At 51.4% G+C, this 22,234-nt stretch overlaps 1 protein-coding gene across 5 annotated transcripts in view; it reads left to right on the top strand.

Annotated features, from left to right (window-relative positions):
• Positions 1 to 11,111: 11,111 nt before the first annotated feature.
• The window catches only part of IMPA2 (inositol monophosphatase 2), a 48,478-nt gene continuing 37,355 nt past the window's right edge, over positions 11,112 to 22,234 (top strand). For 4 of the 5 annotated variants that reach the window (XM_005587192.4, XM_074022942.1, XM_074022940.1 and 1 more), the window contains exon 1: positions 11,112 to 11,369. In XM_005587192.4, coding sequence (XP_005587249.3) covers positions 11,274 to 11,369 — 96 coding nt within the window. In that variant the 5' untranslated portion in view covers positions 11,112 to 11,273. Of the gene's footprint in view, positions 11,370 to 16,298; positions 16,851 to 22,234 lie in introns of those variants that run through there. The other variant, XM_065534246.2, reaches the window with a different exon arrangement.

The raw sequence follows: 22,234 nt of genomic DNA, 5'->3' as shown, positions 1-22,234 counted from the left end.
TCCCAAAGTACTGGGATTACAGGTGTGACCCACCGTGCCCGGCCTACTTTTTGATTTTTAATAGAGACGGGGTTTCACCATGTGGGCCAGGCTGGTCTCAAACTCCTGGCCTCAAGGGATCTGCCAGCCTCGGCCTCCCAAAGTGCTGGGATTACAGGTATGAGCCACCGTGCCAGGACAAAGAATCCAGTTTTAAAATACTAGCTGGCAGAGCCGGGGACTGTGGTGCATTCCTGTAATCCCAAATACTGTGGAGGCTGAGGTAGGAGGATCATTTGAGCCTAGGAGTTCGAGACCAGCCTGGGAAATATATGGAGACCCTGTCTGCAAAAACCAAAAATCAACCAAAACAAAACAAACAAAAAACAGGCAGGCAGGAAAATTTGTCAGTATATTTCCACCTCCATTTATATTCAATCCCAGGAACCTTCCTCATGCAGGCAGTGAGATTTGAGGCGTAAATTACCCTGAAAGTGGGGGTGGGGTTGGCATTTTTCTTAAGAACTGAGAACAAAGCATTTCTCCTTGGGTTAATGCTGACAAACGAAATAATGCAATTTAAAAAGAAATAATACGGATAGGGCAAGGGGTATATGTACTTTCCCCTTAATTTTGCCTCGAACTTAAAACTATAGAAAAAAAAATAGAGACGCTGCAGCAGAGCCTGTGTGTCTTCCGCCCCTTAGACGGAAGCGCGGAGCGGCTGGAGGGGCGAGGCCAGAGCGCGGCAAAGCAGGCGGGAGAATTAGATCCCAGGCCGGGTGAACCTCCAGGCCCACGCGCACTCCCCTCCTGCAGAGGCAGAGGTGGGGGTGAGGGTTGCGCCATAAGATGACTTTTCCTGGAAACGTTTAGGGCCCGGGCCCCATTCCCGCGGGTCTTGGAAACAGGCAAGCTCCTGGTTTCGTTCCCCAGGACACCTGCATGGGGGAGTGGCGCGGCAGCCTGAGAGAATGTCCAGGCCCAGTCTCCACGGACGTACGGCCGCGGCGCCCCAAGGAGTGTGGCAAGCCCAGGGGGCCTCCTGGACAGAAGAGACCAGGGTATGAGAGGCCACTCAGGAGAGGCCAGCAGAACTGGGCCAAAACAGGAACGTTCAGTCTCAGCATCCGCAGGGGCAGGACACAGCAGGGGCTGAGGTGCAGGGACCTGCGAGGAGAAAGAGGAACCGACTGCATTTTATTTTATTTGTTGAGACGGAGTCTTGCTCTGTCGCCCAGGCTGGAGTGCAGAGTGTAGTGGCGCCATCTCTACACATGCAACCTCCGTCTCCCGGTTTCAAGTGGTTCTCGTGCCTCAGCCTCTGGAGTAGCTGCGATTACAGGCATGCCTGGCTAATCTTTTTGTTGTTGTTGTTGACGGAGTTTCCCTTTTGTTGCCCAGGCTGGAGTGCAATGGCGTGATCTCAGTTCACTGCACCTCCACCTCCCGGGTTCAAGCAATTCTCCTGCCTTAGCCACCCAAGTAGCTGGGATTACAGGCATGTGCCACCACGCCCGTCTAATTTTGTATTTTTGGTAGAGATGTGGTTTCACCATGTTGGTCAAGCTGGTCTTGAACTCTTGACCTCAGGTGATCCATCTACCTCGGCCTTCCAAAGTGCTGGGATTACAGGCCTGAGCCACTGCGCTTGACCTAATTTTTGTATTTTTAGTAGAGATAAGGTTTCACTGTGTTTGCCAGACTGGCCTCAAACTCCTAGTCTCAAGTGATCCACCCACCTCGGCCTCCCAAAGTATCACAGGCATAAACCACCTCACAGGCCCGAATTGAGTGAATTTTAAACGTGAAATGTCTAAAAATCACTAACACATCTGAGTTGTCTGGAAGTAAGTAGGCGGAGTTTTCTGCTATCAGGCAGGAAGGCAGCTGAGAAAAGGAAGTTTGGTTGTGGGTAAATGAAGACAGTTACAGGTTGTACAACTGAGTGTGGATTACAAAATAACCATCTGCTAGGCTAGCATCGTTAATTTCAATTCAAGGGTCATGGAGAATTTCAGGTGCATGGGATTAGAGATCCTGGAAAATCAGCTGGGCTTGGTGGCTCACACCTGTAATCCCAGCACTTTGGGAGGCTGAGGTGGCCAATCATGAGGTCAAGAGATTGAGACCATCCTGGCCAACATGGTGAAACCCCATCTCTACTAAACATTCAAAAATTAGCTGGGTGCACACCTGTAGTCCTAGCTACTCGGGAGGCTGAGGCAGGAGAATGGCTTGAACCTGGGAGGTAGAGGTTGTAGTGAGCTGAGATCCGGCCACTGCACTCCAGCCGGGGCGACAGAGCGAGACTCCGTCTCAAAAAAAAAAAAAAAAGGCTGGGCGTTGTGGTTCACGCCTGTAATCCCACCACTTTGGAAGGCCGAGGCGGGTGGATCACGAGGTCAGGAGATCGAGACCATGGTGATACCCCGTCTCTACTGAAAATACAAAAAATAAAAATTAGCCGGGCACGGTGGCGGGTGCCTGTAGTCCCAGCTACTCAGGAGACTGAGGCAGGACAATGGCGTGAACCCGGAAGGTGGAGCTTGCAGCGAGCTGAGATCAAGCCACTGCACTCTAGCCTGGGTGATAGAGTGAGACTCCGTCTCAAAAAAAAAAAAAAAAAGAAATACTGGAAATTCTCTTTTAGGACCAAGGCCTTGCAGGATAGGGTTTTTAACAGATGGAAGGTAACACCAATTGTTGAAGTACAATTTCATAGTCTCTAGGATCTATGAATGTGGGATCCACAGGCATAGAATCCCCATAAGGAGTGACTGAAGTGCAGAACAAAGAAGAAATACGAATCCAAAAAAACTTTGCAAAGCTTTTTTTTTTTTTTTTTTTTTTTCACCGTGTTCGCCACGATGGTCTCCATCTCCTGACCTCGTGATCCACCAGCCTCGGCCTCCCAAAGTGCTGGGATTACAGGCGTGGAGTCACCGCGCCTGGCCAGTTTGCAAAGTTTTTTTTTTTTTTTGAGACGGAGTCTCGCTCTGTCCCCCAGGCTGGAGTGCAGTGGCTGGATCTCCGCTCACTGCAAGCTCCACCTCCCGGGTTCATGCCATTCTCCTGCCTCAGCCTCCCGAGTAGCTGGGACTACAGGCGCCCGCCACCGCTCCCGGCTAATTTTTGTATTTTTTTAGTAGAGACGGGGTTTCACCGTGTTAGCCAGGATGGTCTCGATCTCCTGACCTCGTGATCCACCCACCTCAGCCTCCCAAAGTGCTGGGATTACAGGCTTGAGCCACCGCGCCCGGCCAGTTTGCAAAGTTTTGAAAGCCGGAGTATACCATGTGAATTCTCAGGGAGTATCTGGTACTGTGTTATACTCAGAAGGAAGAGGAATGACCAGCACATTAAGCCCTTCCTCAGTGGGAAATAATGACTTGGGAGGATTTTCCAGAGTAGAAAAAAAGGCATCTCTAGTTATATTAGTGGAAATAAATAAGTAGAAATAACCCAGCAGATCTATTTTTTTCTATCTATCGCTTAGCAAAGACTCCCAGAATTGTTCATGGCTGTGGGGGCTGTACACAGTGTTGGGTGATAGTTAAATGCAGAGCATTTCTTGTAATCATCTATCTGACTTAGTGGAGTGAAAAGTTGTGGTGCTGGCTGACTCCAGTTATTTTTTATTTTATTTTTTTTTTGAGACGGAGTCTCGCTGTGTCTCCCAGGCTGGAGTGCAGTGGCGTGATCTCGGCTCACTGCAAGCTCCGCCTCCCGGGTTCACGCCATTCTCCCACCTCAGCCTCCCAAGTAGCTGAGACTACAGGCGCCCGCCACCACGCCCAGCTAGTTTTTTTTTTGTATTTTTAGTAGAGACGGGGTTTCACCATGTTAGCCAGGATAGTCTCGATCTCCTGACCTCGTGATCCACCCGCCTCGGCCTCCCAAAGTGCTGGGATTACAGGCTTGAGCCACCGCGCCCGGCCAGCTGACTCCAGTTATTGCATAAGTGACCCTGAGCAGTTTGGCTGGGTTGGGGCGCAGGAGGGTTGGCACTGATTTTCTGTTCCTAGAGTGCTTTGCACTCCTTGCTGCCTTCTTCAAGGCCTCTAGGCTGAGAAGAGTGCGTCATAACCCCAAACGTGCTGATGACCACGACAAACCTCCCCGGGTCCAGCTGTGTCAGTTTGCTGCAGCTGTGTAACAAAGCACCACAGACTAAGCAGCTTAAAAACAGAAATGCACTTTCTTGCAATTCCGGAGGCTGAAAGTTCAACATCAAGGTGTCAGCAGGCTGGATAAAGATAATGGGAGGCCAGGCAGGGTGGTGCACAGGCGTGGTAGCTCATTCCTCCCAGCACTTTGGGAGGCCAAGGCAGGTGGATTACTTAAGCCCAGGAGTTCAAAACCAGCCTGGGCAACATAGCAAGACCCTGTCTCTAGAAAAAAATGAAAAAATTAGCCAGGTGTGATGACATGTAGTCTCAGCCACTTGGGAAACTGAGGCAGGAGGACCACTTGAATCTGGTAGGTGGGAGGTCGAGGCTGTAGTGAGCCATCGTCTTGCTGTCGCACTCTAGCTTGGGCAACGCAGGAGACCTTGTCTCAAAATAAATAAATAAATAAATAAATAAATAAAATGTGGTACATATATACCATGGAACACTATACAGCCATAAAAAGAGGGAAATCATGTCCTTTGCAGCAACATGGATGCAGCTGGAGGCGATTATCCTAAGTAAATTAACACAGGAATAGAAAAACACATGCTGCATGTTCTCACTTGTAAGTGGGAGCTAAATATTGGGTACTCGTGGACACAAATATAGGAACAACAGACACTGGGGATTCCAAAAGGAAGGAGAGTGGGAGGGGGTCAAGTGTTGAAAAATTACCCATTAGGTACTATGTTTGCTGCTTGCGCTACAGGAGCATTAGAAGCCCAAACATCAGCATCACACAGTATACCCTTTTAACGAACCTGCACGTATACCCTTTGAATCTACAATTAAAAAGAAAAAAAGTTGTCAGTAGAGTTGGTGTCTTCTGAGGCCTTTCTCCTTGGCCTGCAATGGCCACCTTCTCACTGGACCTCACGCGGCCTTCCCACTGTGTGCATGCACTGCTGGTGTGTTTTCCTATGTCCAAATTCCCTCTTTTCATAAGAACACCAGTCAGATTAGGGCCAACCCTGACGACCCCGATTTAACTTAACTACCTCTTTAAAGGCTCTATCTACAAATATAGGCACATTCTGAGATTCAAACTTCAGTATATAAATTTGGTGGGGTGGTACAATTCAGCTTCTAATGTGAATTTTCCACACTTCAGTTTAAGGATGGTCAGACATTATTCTCGACCAACTTCTAGGGACTTAGATGAGCTAAAACAAAAAAGCTCCTCAAATGTCCAAGTCAGCATGTCTTGGCTCTGGAGAATAAGATTAGACTTTTTTGTTTTGAGACGGAGTCTCACTCTGTTGCCCAGGCTGAAGTACAATGGCACGGTCTTGGCTCACTGCAACCTCTGCCTTCCAGGTTCAAGCGATTCTCCTGACTCAGTCTCGGGAGTAGCTGGGGTTACAGGTGCCTGCCACCACGCCTGGCTAATTTTTGTATTTTTAGTAGAGACGGGATTTCATCATGTTGGCCAGGCTGGTCTCGAACTGCTGACCTTCTGATCCGCACACCTCAGCCTCCCAAAGTTCTGGGATTACAGGCATGAGCCACTGCACCTGGCCGAGATGAGATCAGATTTCAAGGTAACCTGGGGAAGCAAGAGAAGTGGATGGAAGAAAAGAACACAGCCTGACATTTTGTTTATTTAGACTCTGCTTTCTTCCATAAGCAGGGAACTCTCAGATTAATAAGGACATAAAGTCTGTCCGGACTGTCCGGAGTCCCCTTTCACCTTCTCACTGCCACTGCCCTGGCTTCTTGGGCCCTGACCCAGGCACTGTGCATGTGGCCTTCCGGTGACCACAGCACTCACCGAGGCTGTGCCCTAGGGTGGCGGGCAGGGGTAGTTAAGATATAGTTTTTTTTTTTTTTTTTTTTTTGAGACGGAGTCTCGCTTAGTCGCCCAGCCCAGGCTGGAGTGCAGTGGCGCGATCTCGGCTCACTGCAAGCTCCGCCTCCCGGGTTCACGCCATTCTCCTGCCTCAGCCTCCCGAGTAGCTGGGACTACAGGCGCCCACAACCGTGCCCGGCTAATTTTTTGTATTTTTAGTAGAGACGGGGTTTCACCGTGGTCTCGATCTCCTGACCTCGTGATCCGCCCGCCTCGGCCTCCCAAAGTGCTGGGATTACAGGCGTGAGCCACCGCGCCCGGCCAAGATATAGTTTTTTTTTTTTTTTTTTTTTTTTTGAGACGGAGTCTCGCTCTGTCACCCAGGCTGGAGTGCAGTGGCCGGATCTCAGCTCACTGCAAGCTCCTCCTCTCGGGTTCACGCCATTCTCCTGCCTCAGCCTCCCGAGTAGCTGGGACTACAGGCACCCGCCACTTCGCCCGGCTAGTTTTTTGTATTTTTTAGTAGAGACGGGGTTTCACCGTATTAGCCAGGATGGTCTCGATCTCCTGACCTCATGATCCGCCTGTCTCGGCCTCCCAAAGTGCTGGGATTACAGGCTTGAGCCACCGCGCCCGGCCAAGATATAGTTTTTCAAAGCAGAGCCCAGTGCTCTTGGGGCTTAAGGAAAGTTCATGTGGCTTCCAGGAACTCTGAAGGAGACAGTGTGCAGACTGGCCTGGAGGCCAGCTGGGGAAGAGTATTTTACATCTCCGCAGAGTCATCATCGACACATGAGTGATATGCATTATTCATTAGAAAAAGCTGATTTCTGGCCGGGCGCGGTGGCTCAAGCCTGTAATCCCAGCACTTTGGGAGGCCGAGACGGGCGGATCACGAGGTCAGGAGATCGAGACCATCCTGGCTAACACGGTGAAACCCCGTCTCCACTAAAAATACAAAAAAATTAGCCGGGCTTGGTGGCGGCGCCTGTAGTCCCAGCTACTCGGGAGGCTGAGGCAGGAGAATGGCGGGAACCCGGGAGGCGGAGCTTGCAGTGAGCCGAGATCGCGCCACTGCACTCCAGCCTGGGCGACAGAGCGAGACTCCGCCTCAAAAAAAAAAAAAGAAAAAAAAAAAAAGAAAAAGCTGATTTCTGCTGGGTGTGGTGGCTGACTTCTGTAATCCTTGTACTCTGGGAGGCCAAGGTGGGGATCTTTTGAGCCCAGGAGTTCGAGACCAGCCTGGGTAACAAGGATGAAACCCCACCTCTTCCAAAAAAAAAAAAAAGAAAATTAGCTGGGTAATTTAGGAGTCTTCCTTTTTTTTTTTTTTTTTTTTTTTTTTTGAGACGGAGTCTCGCTCTGTCGCCCAGGCTGGAGTGCAGTGGCCAGATCTCAGCTCACTGCAAGCTCCGCCCCCCGGGTTCACGCCATTCTCCTGCCTCAGCCTCCCGAGTAGCTGGGACTACAGGCGTCCGCCACCGCGCCCGGCTAGTTTTTTGTATTTTTTAGTAGAGACGGGGTTTCACCGTGTTAGCCAGGATGGTCTCGATCTCCTGACCTCGTGATCCACCCGTCTCGGCCTCCCAAAGTGCTGGGATTACAGGCTTGAGCCACCGCGCCCGGCCATTTAGGAGTCTTCCTAAGGATATAATAAATATATGTCTTTTTTTTAGGCAGCAGATGGTGGCCAGCTGTTCTCTCATTACTGAAGATCAAACACGAAGAAAAAAAAATTATACTAAGGCGGCTTATAATAAATATAAGACAGAACTTAATAAACTAAATCTGGATTTTTATATGCACAAAGGAAAATGGGCGGCTGTGGATAATTATCAAATTATCCAAGCCAAAATAGCTTCTCCATTATCTACGTAACAAAAAATTATTTATATGGATTGAATTGTACAAATAGTTGTCTAATATTTTGGGTCTCTGAGTAGACAGTCTGGGTGGTCATTGATATAGATTGAGGGCCCTTCAAGGAATATTTTAAAATGGGAAAAGGGTTGATGCTCTTTGCCATTTGACTGGGGGCATTTCTGCTGAGATGCAAGTGATATTGATCACATTTGACCAGGATTTGGGCCCATTACAGTAAAATCATCATAATTTTTGCTTAATGTTTGAAATCAACTTTTAATTGCAAAAATAATGTATGAGCCCTCTTTCCTCTAAATTTTTTTTTTCTTTTTTTTTTTTTTGAGATGGAGTCTTGCTCTGTCTCCCAAGCTGGAGTGCAGTGGCGTGATCTCGGTTCACTGCAGGCTCTGCTCCCCAGGTTCAAGCGATTCTCCCACCTCAGCCTCCCAGAGTAGCTGGAATCACAGGCGCACACCACCACTCTTGGCTAATTTTAACAGAAACAGGGTTTCACCATGTTGGCCAGTCTAAATTTTCTTCTTCTTCTTTTTTTTTTTTTTTTTTTGAGACCGAGTCTCACTCTATTGCCAAGGCTGGAGGGCAGTGGTGCTATCTGGGCTCACTGCAAGCTCTGCCTCCTGGGTTCACACCATTCGCCTGCCTTAGCCTTCCAAGTATCTGGGACTATAGGCTTCCGCCACCACACCTGGCTAATTTTTTTTTTTTTTTTTTTTTTGAGACAGAGTCTCGCTTTGTAGCCCAGGCTGGAGTGCGGTGGCCGGATCTCAGCTCACTGCAAGCTCCGCCTCCCGGGTTCATGCCATTCTCCGGCCTCAGCCTCCCGAGTAGCTGGGACTACAGGCGCCCGTCACCTCGCCCGGCTAGTTTTTGTATTTCTTAGTAGAGACGGGGTTTCACCGTGTTAGCCAGGATGGTCTCGATCTCCTGACCTCGTGATCCACCCGTCTCGGCCTCCCAAAGTGCTGGGATTCTAGGCGTGAGCCACCGCGCCCGGCCGAAGCCAATATTTTAATATAGGAAAACCTGGCTGCTTCCAAGCCTCATGCTGTGAAAAACCACACTACGCTGCCTTAAGATAGCAACTTCGGAAAGAAAGTTAATTATTTTTCCAGATGTTTAGATAAGCTGAGATCTATAATGAAAGTTTATCTAAAGATATAACTGAGCTTCCAGATGGGGTGACAGTACCAGGAGCAGAGGGAGAGGTGTTCAGAAAGGAGAACTGGGAAGAGGCGGAAGAGCCATTTTACCACTTCTTAACTTGGTTTGCTTGATGTTGGAAGTGATCGCTAATGAAAACCTGTCGTGAAAATCAACAAGAGAATGCATTTCTTTTAAAGTAAGGCATTCACAGCACAGTCTTAAGTGCGTTCTAAAGTCCTGCTCTCTCTCTTTTTTTTTTTTTGAGACGGAGTCTCTCTCTGTCGCCAGGCTGGAGCGCAGTGGCGCCATCTCGGCTCACTGCAACCTCCGCCTCCCAGGTTCAAGCGTTTCTCCTGCCTCAGCCTCCCGAGTAGCTGGGATTACAGGAGCGCCACCTCACCCAGCTATTTTTGTATTTTTAGTAAAGACGGGGATTCACCTTGTTGGTCAGACTTGTCTCGATCTCTTGACCTCGTGATCTGCCTGCCTCGGTCTCCCAAAGTGCTAGGATTACAGGCGTAAGCCACCGCGCCCGGCCTCTGTCTTAAACATCATAAATGCATAAGAACACAAAAAAGATGGAGGGGAGTGCGCCCTTAGCTGCCCCAAACTGCCATGGTGGGAGGCAGGGCAATTGGTCTCGATTTCTGAGCCGTAGGATTAGGGCACTGGGTGAGTCCAGAGTCCCTAAAGTTGTACCCATACCTGCGTGTTTCTATTTCCTGTTTGTAATTCCTCCCGTTTGTATTTTTTGTCTCTTATACGGTACGCTTAAAGTTTCTCCACAAGGTGTTTCGACATAAAGTACTCAAAAACTAAAAACGTTTAATTTCATTATTAGGATAAGTGTGTAAAAAATGCCCCATCAAGGTTCTTGTACAAACTCCCATTGTTCTCCCAGACTCCGAAGTGGCACTCCAGAATAATTTTACGTGGGTCAGCATCTTTTATAAAAGGGGTAGGCAGAGCAGCTTACGAAATTAACCTTGGAAACCACGCGGCCACTCTTTCGGGAAATGCCTCCTATTTATGTTTACATGGGCCAGCAAGAGAATCCAAGGTTGGAAAGGTCATTCCTCACCACAGAGGCTCATCGCAATCACAGTTCCGTCTCCAAATTCGAGTTTTGGGTGTAAAGAGTTTATAAAGCCCAGCCGCTGTCCTCGCAGTGTTTGGGGTTAGCGGAGGGAGAGCTTGTTTGTATCCAAACCTCCCGCGCGGGGCGGCCCCCTGCGGGAACACTGCGGCCTTGTGCGCTGGGCGGTCTGAGCTCCTGCGAGGCCTAGAACGACGCCTGGCGCCCAGCGGCTTCCGCGAACAAAAAGCGACCGGTCGGAAGGTGCTGGCCCGGCCGCCCCAGGCGCTCGAGCCCGAAGCCGGCCACACACTAGGAGGGGACGCCTGGCGCCACGTGCTCGGGGATCGAAGGGCTGGACGCGCCCCCGGCACCTCCTGGGCCGGGACCGTACCGCACCGCACGGGTCCACCCAGACAGTAGCTGCCCCAGACCCCCAATACTGCGGCTCCTAGCCCCCCCCTCCCAGCTCCGCGGTGGCCCAGGCCGCCCTCGGCGGCAGGACACAGTTCAGCAGCAGCCGGAGGTGGCGCCTGTCTCAGCGCGCGGCGGCGGGGCGGGGCTTGGACACGGGCCGGGCTCAACTTGAGGGAGGCGGGGCTCGAGGCTCAGAGAAGTTGGACTTGGAGCCCCCTCCGCGCGCAGCGGGGCGGGGCACGGCGGAGCAGGGTTGGGTCCGCCCCGAGCAGGGAGGGTGAGGCCGCACCAGGGGGGCGGAGCTTGGCACTGATTTGTGTTCAAGGCTAGCCCGAGGGGCGGGGCCAGGTGTGGGGCGCAGAGGGGAGCGGGAGGGGCGGTGCAGGACGGGGCGGGGCACGGCGCGGGGCGAGGCCAGAAGCGGCAACGGGTGCGGGGCGGGGCCGGGAGCGCCAAGGGGCGGGGAAGAGAGGGGCGGGGCCGGGCTCTGCGGGGGGCGGGGCGGGCAGTGCAGAGCGGGGCCGGGCGCGGGAGCGGGGAGCTGGGCGGGGAGTGGGGCAGGGAGCTGGGCCTGGCTCGGCACGGGGCGGGGCGGGGCGGAGGGCGGGGAGCGGAAAGCAGGACGCGCGGCTCCCGCGGCCCGCTGGCTGCCCTTCCCGCCAGCGCAGGTGTGGGACGGGCGGAGGACTAGGCGCAGAGCTGCGGGAGCAGGCAGAGGGAGTCTGGAGCCTGGCGGCGGGACGGCGGGATCCGGTGGGAGCCGGAGTCCCGCCGAGGGGGGCTGGAGGTGGAGGGGCCCGGCGAGGCCGCGATGAAGCCGAGCGGCGAGGACCAGGCGGCGCCGGCGGCCGGCCCCTGGGAGGAGTGCTTCCAGGCGGCTGTGCAGCTGGCGCTGCGGGCGGGACAGGTGAGCGCCGCGGCTCGGCTCGGAACTCCGGGCGGAGCAGAAGCGCGTGGGCCTTGGGAGCCGCCTGGAGTGGCGGGGTCCCGGCGCGCAGCCGGCGGGCACCCGGAGTCCGCACCCGAGGGCGCGGGGAGCGGCGCGGTGAAAGGAGCCTTTGTGCTGGTGTCCTGGACACACCTCCCGCGCCCTTCTCCAGCCCCCGGAGCCCTGGCGGCGAGCCCCTCTGCTTTGGAGTTGAGCCGCTAACGTGACCTTTGCGTTTGAGTGAGTGGTCAGGATGTAGAAATCTCTCCAGGGCTAGCGTCCAGGGCTGTTGATTTTTAAGGACCTATGAATGGATTCAGCTCGCGGGAGGCAGCCCGGGGTAAGCCCCAGCCGCGTGGGGATCTGATCTGGCTGGGCTGCCGTTTGATTGTCCTGGCTGCAGCATCCTCAACCCAAACTTACTCTGACCCACACCTTGAAAGTGGCTCCACTCCACGACGGGCACGGACTCAAGAGTTCAGGAGGAACTTGTTACAGTGCCCGGAAGGATGAAAACCGAGCCGCAGAGCTACCGAAAACCAGCGAGCAGGGTTTAAAATGGAGTTGCAGTTCCTCTCTTTTTGATTTTTGTGATTGTTCCTTCCACTTTCCTCAGTACCTTCAGCAGTGCCTGACACACCGTCAGTTCTGGTAGGCAAGCGAGTGTTGGTTCTCCCAGGACTGTAAGATGGCTTACTCCGTGTTTGCCTCTTAGGAGGTGATTGTGGGCCGGGCGCGGTGGCTCACGCCTGTAATCCCAGCACTTTGGGAGGCCCAGGTGGGTGGATCACCTAAGGTCAGGAGTTTGAGACCAGCCTGACCAACATGGTGAAACCCCGTCTCTCCTGAAAATACAAAATTAGCTGGGCATGGTGGCGCGCTCCTTAGTCCTAGCTATTTGGGAGGCTGAGGCAGGAGAATCACTTGATCCTGGGAGGTGGAGGTTGCAGTGAGCTGAGATCGCGCCATTGCACACCAGCCTGGGCAACAATAGCGAAACTCCGTCTCAAAAAAAGAAAAAAAAAGTGATTATTTTCGGAGATTTGAGAGACAGGAGGTGTGCTGTGGGCAGATTGGCCTTTTATATTCAAACAGCATTTTTTTTTCTTTTGAGGTCTGACAGTCCGAAAATGCTCTACCAGTTTCCCTAGATGGTAAAATCGGACTGTTACCAATCTTAAATTTGAAGTGAGTCGTCATAAAGTGGATAATGCTTTACCTTGGTGCAAATCCTCTAATCCTGTTTAAAAATTAATCTGCAATACTAAGTAGACACATTTTTTGTTGAAGGGTCTTCCTTCCCTTTATGGTTTTAAGGACCCAAGCCTCAGACTGTAAAGAATGAATGAATTTAAAAGAGTGTTGTGAAACTCCATCCTTTGACCTTTCCCTCCTGTAAGGAGGACCCTAAACCTTCCTGCAAGGCAGATGAAGCTTGTAGCTTCAGTGCACGCGTTCTTCCTGGAAAGTAGGTCTTCTATGTGCGTGAACACGGGTTCTCCTCCTTCCAGCTTTCCTTCCAGAGCAAGCATCAGCCAGATATTTAGGAACTTTTAGGTTCCTAAAAGTTCTTCCTTGAGGCAGTGAAAAGCCAGCTTAGGATTCAGACATTGCTGTGTAAACCCTGGCGAGCTAAGTTAGGAGTTTCTGTGGTTTTCAAATTTAGATCCTTGAAGAAACAAGATGTTAAAATTTTATGTTATTATTTAACAAATGTGCGTAAGGAGCTTGCAATAGAGCAGGAACAGTTCTAAGGCTCCTGTGACTTTTAACTTGAGATATTTTATGTCTTTGCAACTTGCCAACAACAAAAAAAAGCCTTTTTTAAACGTGGGAGAGGGTTGAAATAAAGATGCTGCCATTAGGAGTCTGGTCAGGAAACCCGGGCCGCCGGGGCTCCCCCTCAGGCATTATGCTGATGCTTCCTGCCTGCAGGGCAGTGCTGAGGGAATGGCCTGAAGGTCTGCCCCTGGGACAAACAGAAGCCACACAAGGTCTTCGGAACCTGTGTAAAGAGGGACAGATTGTCTTCTAATGCAATCGGGTGCTGACTGGAGAAAACATATCCTTTAGCCAGATGGCCTGGTTCGGGGCGTAAAAAGGTCGTGAGTGGTGATCCTTTTGGAGTTCTCCTTAGCGAAGAGCATGTTGGTAAAGTCTCAGTGGCCCCAGATACCCACCCTTCACCAGCACCCAGCATTCTACCGCTCTGTTGTTCGCTGCTCTCAGCTGCCCCTGAGATGGAGTCTGGGTTCTAGATGCTGAAAGGTTAGGGAGCCGAGGGAGAGACCTTCCAAGAGATAAAGGTGCACTGTCCTTTCTCTCTTAGACACTGGTTCCGCTCAAGGCGGCCCTGGAGAAGCTGCTTCCATTTCCCCTCTGCCCCAATCCTGGCAGGCTTCCCTGTTCCAGGCTCCTGATTTCCTCACCTGCCCCTCCATGCTTCTGTGCCACTCTTCCTTCAGTGACCCTGGGGATCATCCCTGCCCTCCTAGTTCCAGCCGCCCACACTGTGATGGGAGCCTCCTCCCTGGCTGTTGGGCTTTTGGGTGGGGAGTGTCCACAGCCCCACCCCAACTGCAGATGACAGTATTCACTGATGTGGATGGTTGTCATCTTTTATGTGATGTGAGAACAGAAGTATTGTAGACAGCTCTGCCTTTCAAATCCCCCCGCGGGGTTCAGCCAGCTTTTGTTGGGCCAGAAACTTAGACAATTTAGGGGGCCTTCTTTAAGAAAATACAAGATTTGCCAGGCGTGGTGGCTCACGCCTGTAACCCCAGCACTTTGGGAGGCCGAGGCGTGTGGATCACCTGAGGTCGGGAGTTTGAGACCAGTCTGGCCAACATGGTGAAACCCGGTCTCTACTAAAATTACGAAAATCAGTCAGGCGTGGTGGTACGCGCTTGTAATCCCTGCTACTAAGGAGGCTGAGGCAGGAGAATCCCTAGAACCTGGGATGCGGAAGATGCAGTGAGCCTAGATTGTGCCACTGCACTCCAACCTGGGTGATAAGAGCGAAACTGTTTCAAAAAAAAAAGTACAAAATTACAAAATCAAGCTTAGATATAAAAGTTATTTAAGAACCATCACATCTATAAATTTTTAAGATGCTGAGAAATACTGCAAATATCACAAAATATACAAAAACAACAATTCTTTCATCGCTTCTCATATTTCTGTAATACTTTTTGCCTTTTTTCTGGCTTCGTCCTGTTTTAATCTTTTGAATGGCAATGATTTTGTAATATTTTATATGGGGAGAATAGAAAGATAAATTCAGTGTTTCCTGTTGCTTGGCTGATTGAAATTTATTACTGATAATTTAGAAAATTTAGGCTTCAAACTTGTTACTGGTAACAATTGGCCATATAAATTTTTAGGATGCCATCAAATTGAAAACCTATAAATTTTTTAATACATTAGTTGTAAGTGAGTCTGTTTTTCACAGACTCGCTTCTGCCTCTGTGCAGTTGAAATCTGGTTTATTTCTGTGATCCACACATTTCCAGTGCCGGTGCCTGTGTCCACCTCACATGCTCCTCTGGTCCTGTATGTTTTTGTCACCATGCCAGGTCGGTTGGCGTGATGGACAGGGGAGTATGTCTGGAAGTCCTTTCTATACTGGATGGCTCTCAGTAACTTACAGAGAAATTGACTGCAAACCCTATTGAAGCAAAGTTAGTGCATCTACTCAGCTTACCTTTAGCCCACACTGGCTGTATCCACGCCAGTGCCACCTATGCAAAGTCTGATGGAGGGACAGTTCAAGTGGAAAGGCACAAAGTTAGATCTACAGTCAAAACAGCTGACTTTTGCCCATTAGAAAAGGGGTTTGTATACGGCTTTGTGAACACTTTGTTGGGGTCCCTTGCAGGCAAGTGGGGGCCTTGACGCTTAAGGGTCATTAGCTTCACAGGAAATTCATCTCTGTTTACATGTAACAAAATCTCAGGACAAAGCAGAAAAAGAAAAACCCAGCACTGCGCCTCAGGACTGCAGACTTCCCCCTTCTCTAGTTGGCCTTGCACACCCTTGCAGGTTGTGCTTCCGGAGGCCTGACCTTGCAAAGTGGGCCTGTTGTCCCCATGTCCGGCCAGATCTGGTTGCTCTGCTTGGTGTTTGCAAAACACACGTTGCATTTTCTTGCCTTTCTTCTGGCCTGTGGAGGATGGAAACCATTGCCTGTCTCCAGAGCCCGGCTCCTGAGCCCCTTCCTTCACAGATCGCTTCTCAGGTGGCCTTCCCTGTCTTTCCTGTGCCCCACCTGGTCCTGCTGAGCTGGCAGTCCTCACAACTTTATTTATCCTTGCCCGGTGGTGTACCCTCCACACAGTGGGTCCTTGGAATGTGAATATTCTTCTGTCTACCTCTGGCTTCTCAGGGCAGAAGGCACATTGGTGGGCCCTGGACCCGTGTCCCCACTTGTCCATCTGGCTTTACCAACACAGTGTTGTTTTGATTGTGATTTTCCTTTTTGCTGGTTATTCACACTGGGAATTTCATGAGTGAAGTAACACGGAAAGCACATGATGAAGAACAGCAGCACCCGGCCCGTGTTCCCCACCCCTTGTCCTGTGTCCAGAGTCCCTGTTTTCCATTTTCTGAGAGTTACACCCATTTCTTTTTTTTTTTTTTTTTCTGTTTTGGAGACGGAGTCTTGCTCTGTCACCTAGGCTGGAGTGCAGTGGCCGGATCTCAGCTCACTGCAAGCTCCGCCTCCCGGGTTTACGTCATTCTCCTGCCTCAGCCTCCCGAGTAGCTGGGACTACAGGCGCCCGTCACCTCGCCTGGCTAGTTTTTGTATTTTTTAGTAGAGACGGGGTTTCACTGTGTTAGCCAGGATGGTCTCGATCTCCTGACCTCGTGATCTGCCCGTCTCGGCCTCCCAAAGTGCTGGGATTATAGGCTTGAGCCACCGTGCCCGGCCAAGTTACACCCATTTCTAAGTAATATGCTTCTGTCATGCTTTCTTGAGTTGTTCATTGTTGATAGAATTATTCAGTGTGACGCCGTGTAGCTGCCCTGTCCGTGTGGTTCCATAGGTGTCCATGTTCGGATGGCCATGCAAATGTAACTCATGGTTCAGCCCAGCAGTGTATTCCTTTCTTTCTAATGCAACTTGTATTTTCCTTAAAGAAAATTTTGTTTTGCTTTGCATTTGTCTAGTTTTCTGTGTACCTATTGTGAGCCATCTATCTTCCCAGCAGAATTTCTTACGATCTCCTTGATGTGGTCACACTCCTTGGGTCACAGCTGTGGAGCAGTGCTTCTCCAGCTTTGGCTGTGTTGGAAGCCCAAGAGGGCTCATTAAGGCAAATTGAGTCCCACCGCAGGGTTTCTCATTCACTAGGTCTGGAGTGGGCACCAGAATGCGCATTTCTAACATTTCCAACTGACACTGAGGCTGCCAGTCTGGAGTGGTACTATGGGAACTTCTGCTGCATGGTATTTTATTATGTGAGTACATCACTATTCATTCAACTGTTTTATTCGTTTGTTATTTAGTTTTGTTTATTTATTTTTTGAGATGACATCTAGCTCTCTTGCTCAGGCTGGTGTGCAGTGGCATGATCTTGGCTCACCAAAAACCTCTGCCTCCCGGGTTCAACCGATTCTCCTGCCATAGCCTCCTGAATAGCTGGGTCTACAGGCATGTGCCACCACACCTGGCTAATTTTTGTATTTTTGGTAGAGACAGAGTTTCACCATATTGGCCAGGCTGATCTAGAACTCCTGACCTCAAATGATCCACCCGCCTTGGCCTCCTAAAGTGCTGGGATTACAGGCACGAGCTACTGTGCCCGGCCTCATTCAACTCTTGAGCAAACTGGATAATGTCCAGTTTGGAGTTAATACGGATAATGTTGCTGTGAACTTTCTTGCACGTGTCTTTTGATGATGTGTGTATGCATTTCTGTTGGGGATTTATTAATAGTAGGAGTAGAATTGCTGTGTCATTGGGAATGTAAATTCTGCCAAGTAGTTCTTTAAAGAGGATGTACCAAGTTACACTCCATCCAGCAGTGTGTGAGGGTTCCCATTTCCCCACGTCTTCCATAACATGTGGTATGGTCTTTTATATTGTAGCCATTCTGATGGGCTTGAGGTGATATTTTATTGTGATTTTAATTTGCATTTCTTAGATAATTAATGAACTTAGATGCACATGTTTATTGGCTTTTTTTTTTTGAGACAGTCTCACTGTGTCACCCAGGCTGTAGTGCAGTGGCACGGTGTTAGCTCACTGCAGCCTCTGCCTCCCAGGCTCGAGCAATTCTCCTGCCTCAGCCTCCCGAGTAGCTGGGGTTACAGGCATGCGCCACCATGCCTGGCTAACTTTTGTATTTTTAGTCGAGACGGGGTTTCACCATGTTGGCCAGGCCGGTCTCGAACTCCTGACCTCAGGTGATCACCTGCCTTGGCCTCCCAAAGTGCTGGGATTATAGGGGTGAGCCACTGTGCTCAGCCGTTTACTGGCTTCTTTGATATTATTTAAAATCATGCTTTTAAATAATGGTAATAAAGCATTGATTATAAACTTATTCATCCACCAAAGAATCATTGAACAACTCAGGAAAGGACTTTAGCCTTTTTACTCTTGAGTGTGAGGGGAGGTTTGGGGCAGAGTCTTGCGTGGGGCTTTACAGGACTGTATATAGGGGACCACCCTGGCTGCTGCATGTGGTCAGTGTGGGACACTAGGGGGACCAGAGTCAGGTGTCTGATAGGAAGCCACGTGGGAAATGAGTGTGGATTTGACTGGGGTGCAGCGAAGAAGGTGGTGAAAAAGATTTGCTTTGAAGGCTTAGGTGACTGGATTTGCCTCTGGGTTGGATGTAGGGTGTGAGAGAAAGAGAGGAGCCAAGGATGACTTCAAGGGTTTAGGCCTGAAAAGCTGGTTGAATGGATTTGCCACTTCTCGAGATGGCAAAACTGCAGGAGGAACAGGTTTGGAGCTGGGAGTCGAGTGTTCTCTTCTGCGTAGGTTAAGCTCGAATTGCCAGTAGATTTCTTATTTTAGTTTTTTGAGACAGTCTCACTTTGTTTCCCTGGCTGGAGTGCAGTGGTGCAATCACAGCTTCCACCTCCTGGGCTCAAGTGATTCTCCCACCTTAGCCTCTTGAGTAGCTGGGACTACAGGAATGCATCCCCATGCCTGGATCATACGTATTTGTAAATTTTTTGTGGAGACAGGGTTTCACTAAGTGGAGATGTTGGATTTGCACCCGAGCTGATGGCAGAGATGCAGTGCGGAAGTCACGTTCCTGGAGATGGTGTTTAGGGCCATGTCCCGGACAGCAGGAGAACAGGCTTGGCCACTGATGGGCTTTGCCCTTGGATGAGCCCGGGTCCGCCTCCCGTTTTCCTCCTTGGGAGCCTCACAAATGCCAGTTTGTGGAGGTCATTTCTGAAGTGGTTCATTTCTCCAGAAAAGGCTTCCCTGCTCTTCCTGCCTGGGCTGAGCGCACCCGTCACTGGAGGAAGGGGAGGCAGGAGGAGGAGACGAGGCGCTGGTGATGGCCTCCAGCCCCTGCCTCGCCTGGTCCACGCCTACAGTGTTTGCTTAGCTCTGCAGGGTGGGGTCAGCCTACGTGACAAATTCGAAAACTCTCCAACATTTCAAACATCAGCCGAGACAGAATTCCTGTGACAGCAGCTGGCAGGCACAGAGTGGCAGCTGCCCCTTTGGTGGGGCGTGGGTCAGCACATGGTCTCCAAGGGTCCGAGGCCCACTGCTCCTGACCCTGTCTGAGAGGTCCCTGTCATTTCCTACCCGTTTTGCTAACAAAAGCTATCTGAGAAGAAGGGGGAGGGCAGAAGGCATTGCCCCTGCCGCTGGGCAGCCTCATCCCAGCCCTTGGCACTCCACGGTGCCAGGGAGGCCCCACCTGTGCCCCCTTAAGGAGAGGCTGATAGAGGGCTCATCTCCACGGGGAGAGTGAGTCCTGGACTCTGTGGCCGTGAGATAGTCACTTGCTCACCCAAATGAAGTACTGCCCTTGGGAGATTACTGTCTTTGGAGTTTGGGGCAGGAGGGTGGGTGAAATCACTCAGCCAGAGGATGGAGAGGCTCCTAGTGAGATACAGGCCCCACCCTCCCCGAGCTTTAGGGGTGGAGGAAGGCAGGAGCTCAAAGGCATGGGGAGTTGAGACGTGGAGGAGAGGGGAGTTCGGGAGTTCAGGAGTCCAGGCCCCTCCCTCTCTCCCTGCCTCCTCCTGGGCCCAGTGGAGACTGGAGCCTGGAGCCTGGTTTGCATCTTCTCTCTCCTGTGGGAGGTGAGGGAAGGCCCTGGTCTCTAGGCTGAGCCAGTCTCAGGATCCTGTGTCTGCTGTCCCAGCGCTGCCCCAGCCTGCTATGAACATTGCAGGAGGCCTTCTGCAGACTGGCGCCCTGCCCCTGGGCTCACCTCTCGTGTGAGAGATGGAAGAGGTGCAGACCTGGCCAGGCGCGGGTCACTGCAGTATGCAGGGGGACTGGGAGGCCATCCCAGTGCCTGGGATGGGGACAACTTCCTGGAAGAAGTCACAGCTGAGTGTGTCTTTAGAAAGAAAAGCAGGAGTCAGCTAGGAAAGTTAGGCGATGGACTTGGGGAGGGGAGAGGGAAGACGAGGGGTCGGGGCCAGTAGAGAAGATGAAAAGCAGAAGGGGCAAAAGAACACAGCCCTGAGGGCCTGCAAGCAAAGCACCTTGGCTGACGTTTGAGGTGGGAGAGAGGAGGTCAGGACTTGGGGGCCGTGTGTGGAGGGCAGAGTTGGAGGTGGGTCTCCTGCTTGAACTGATGGGGTGTGGCACTTGGTGTCTGTGAGCCGGGGTGGACTTGACGATGAGTTGTACATTGAGGGAGACGTGGGAATAAAGGACTTCTGGGTTTCTGACTCATGCAACTGGCTGGCTGTCAGTGCTTTGGAGAGAAATGTGAGCTGGAGAGGGATTAGGAAGTAATCGTGATGGCTACAGGCGTGGGATCGGCTCTGTTTAGCGGTGGTGGACTTGGACTGTGGTGCTGGGATCCCCTTTCCTGTAGCTTACAGCTGCGCGGCCTTGGACAACTTTCTCCATTTCTTTGTGCCTCTGTTTCCTCATCTTTAACATGAGGAGAGTAATGTTTGCTGCCCTCAGAGTTACGGCGTGGAGTCAATGTACTTGTGAAGTGCTCAGAACAGCGCAGGGCGGAGGAAGCGCTCTGTCCGTGTGAGCTCAGGCCATGGAGTTGGGCAGGGCGTGAGGTGGAGCCCATCTCCAGGAAGCTCAGCTGCTGAAGGCAGGGCCGAGGGCTTGCAAACACCCGCTTTCAAGGAATGGTGGGAGGGGGATGAGCCGCAGAATGGTGGGGAGATAGGAGGAAAGCCACTAGAGGAGGCAGGGGCCGCAGGCCACGGGCCTCCAACACAGGGAATGCAGCTGGGATGTGGGTGGCCGGTGGCTGCTGGCATTGGTATGGAAGGTGCCAGTGCCTTGTCAGGGCGGAGGGCGACTAGATATCAAGGTGAGGAGAAATATAGCCACAAGACTAAAGGAGGCATTGAGGATTCGAGAACCTGAGGTGGGCTGGCCTGGGAGCCACGTCTGCTTGGACCAGCTCCTCCTCTTCCTCCCAGGGTTGAGGTTGTGCAGAGATTTGTGATGCATCAACAGCTGAACTGCTGACCACATGTGCCACATGACACCATGTGATAGGCATGTTATTACCTGGGTACCTGATGAACTGGTAGGTTTTATTGATTGTCCCATGTATCAGGTTTTTCAGAGAAACGGGACTGGCAGGAGGTGGGTGGGTCCAGTCTGCAGGGAGGGCTGGCAGCTGGCAGACCCAGGGAGACAGCTGATGTTCCAGTTCGAAGGCCACAGGGCTTCATTCTGTTGGGGCCTCAGCTGATTGGACAAGGCCTGTGCACAGGAAGGAGGGGGATCTACTTTCCTGATTAAGATGCTGATGCCCTTGCAGAAACACCCAGAACTTTTTTTTTTTTTTTTTTGAGATGGAGTCTTGCTCTGTCTCTCAGGATGGAGTGCAGTGGTGTAATCTTGGCTCACTGCAACCTCCACTTCCTGGGCTCAAGCGATTCTCCTACCTCAGCCTCCCGAGTAGCTGGGATTACAGGCATGCGCCAGCACACCCAGCTAAAAATGTTTGTATTTTTAGTAGAGACGGGGTTTCCCCATGTTGCCCAGGCTGGTCTTGAACTCCTGACCTCAGATGATCTGCCCGCCTCAGCCTTCCAGTGCTGGGATTACAGGCATGAGCTACCACGCCCAGCTCAGAACAGTGTTTGACCAAATATCTGCGCTCCCCATAGCTCAGTCAAGTTGACACATAAAGTGAACCATCACGGCACATTCACTGGTGTTGCAGTCAATCTGGAAGCATAAACATTCACTGGTGTCGCAGTCAATCTGGAAGCATAAACATTCACTGGTGTTGCAGTCAATCTGGAAGCATAACCATGGGGCGTGTTGTCAGGCGCACACCTCCAGTGGCCACATCTTCCTGACCTGACACAGGGAAAGAAAGACACGTTGCCTATTGAAACCGCACTCTGGCAAGGCTCCAGCGTGCTGCTCTGTGGGTGACGTACAGCCTGGGTTCCAGAGCACATACCAGCTGCCCCGCAGTGACAGGCATAAAGGTCGGATGGGGACAGGAGCACACGACCGAGATGGGATGAGACAGGAAAGATATTCGGATGTCTCCATGAATATGTGAGTCTAGCATGTCTCTGAAGCTGGAGTTGATGGGGACCTTTGCTTTTAGATTTGAAATTCAGGCTTCAGTGACTTCAGGCCCATATTGTATATGTTACACATTAACAGAAGGCTACTGGAAGGAGAGACCCGAGCC

This window comes from Macaca fascicularis, chromosome 18 (genome assembly GCF_037993035.2).
Source record: "Macaca fascicularis isolate 582-1 chromosome 18, T2T-MFA8v1.1".
NCBI lineage: Eukaryota > Metazoa > Chordata > Mammalia > Primates > Cercopithecidae > Macaca > Macaca fascicularis.
This window is presented reverse-complemented; position numbering and strand designations above follow the sequence as displayed.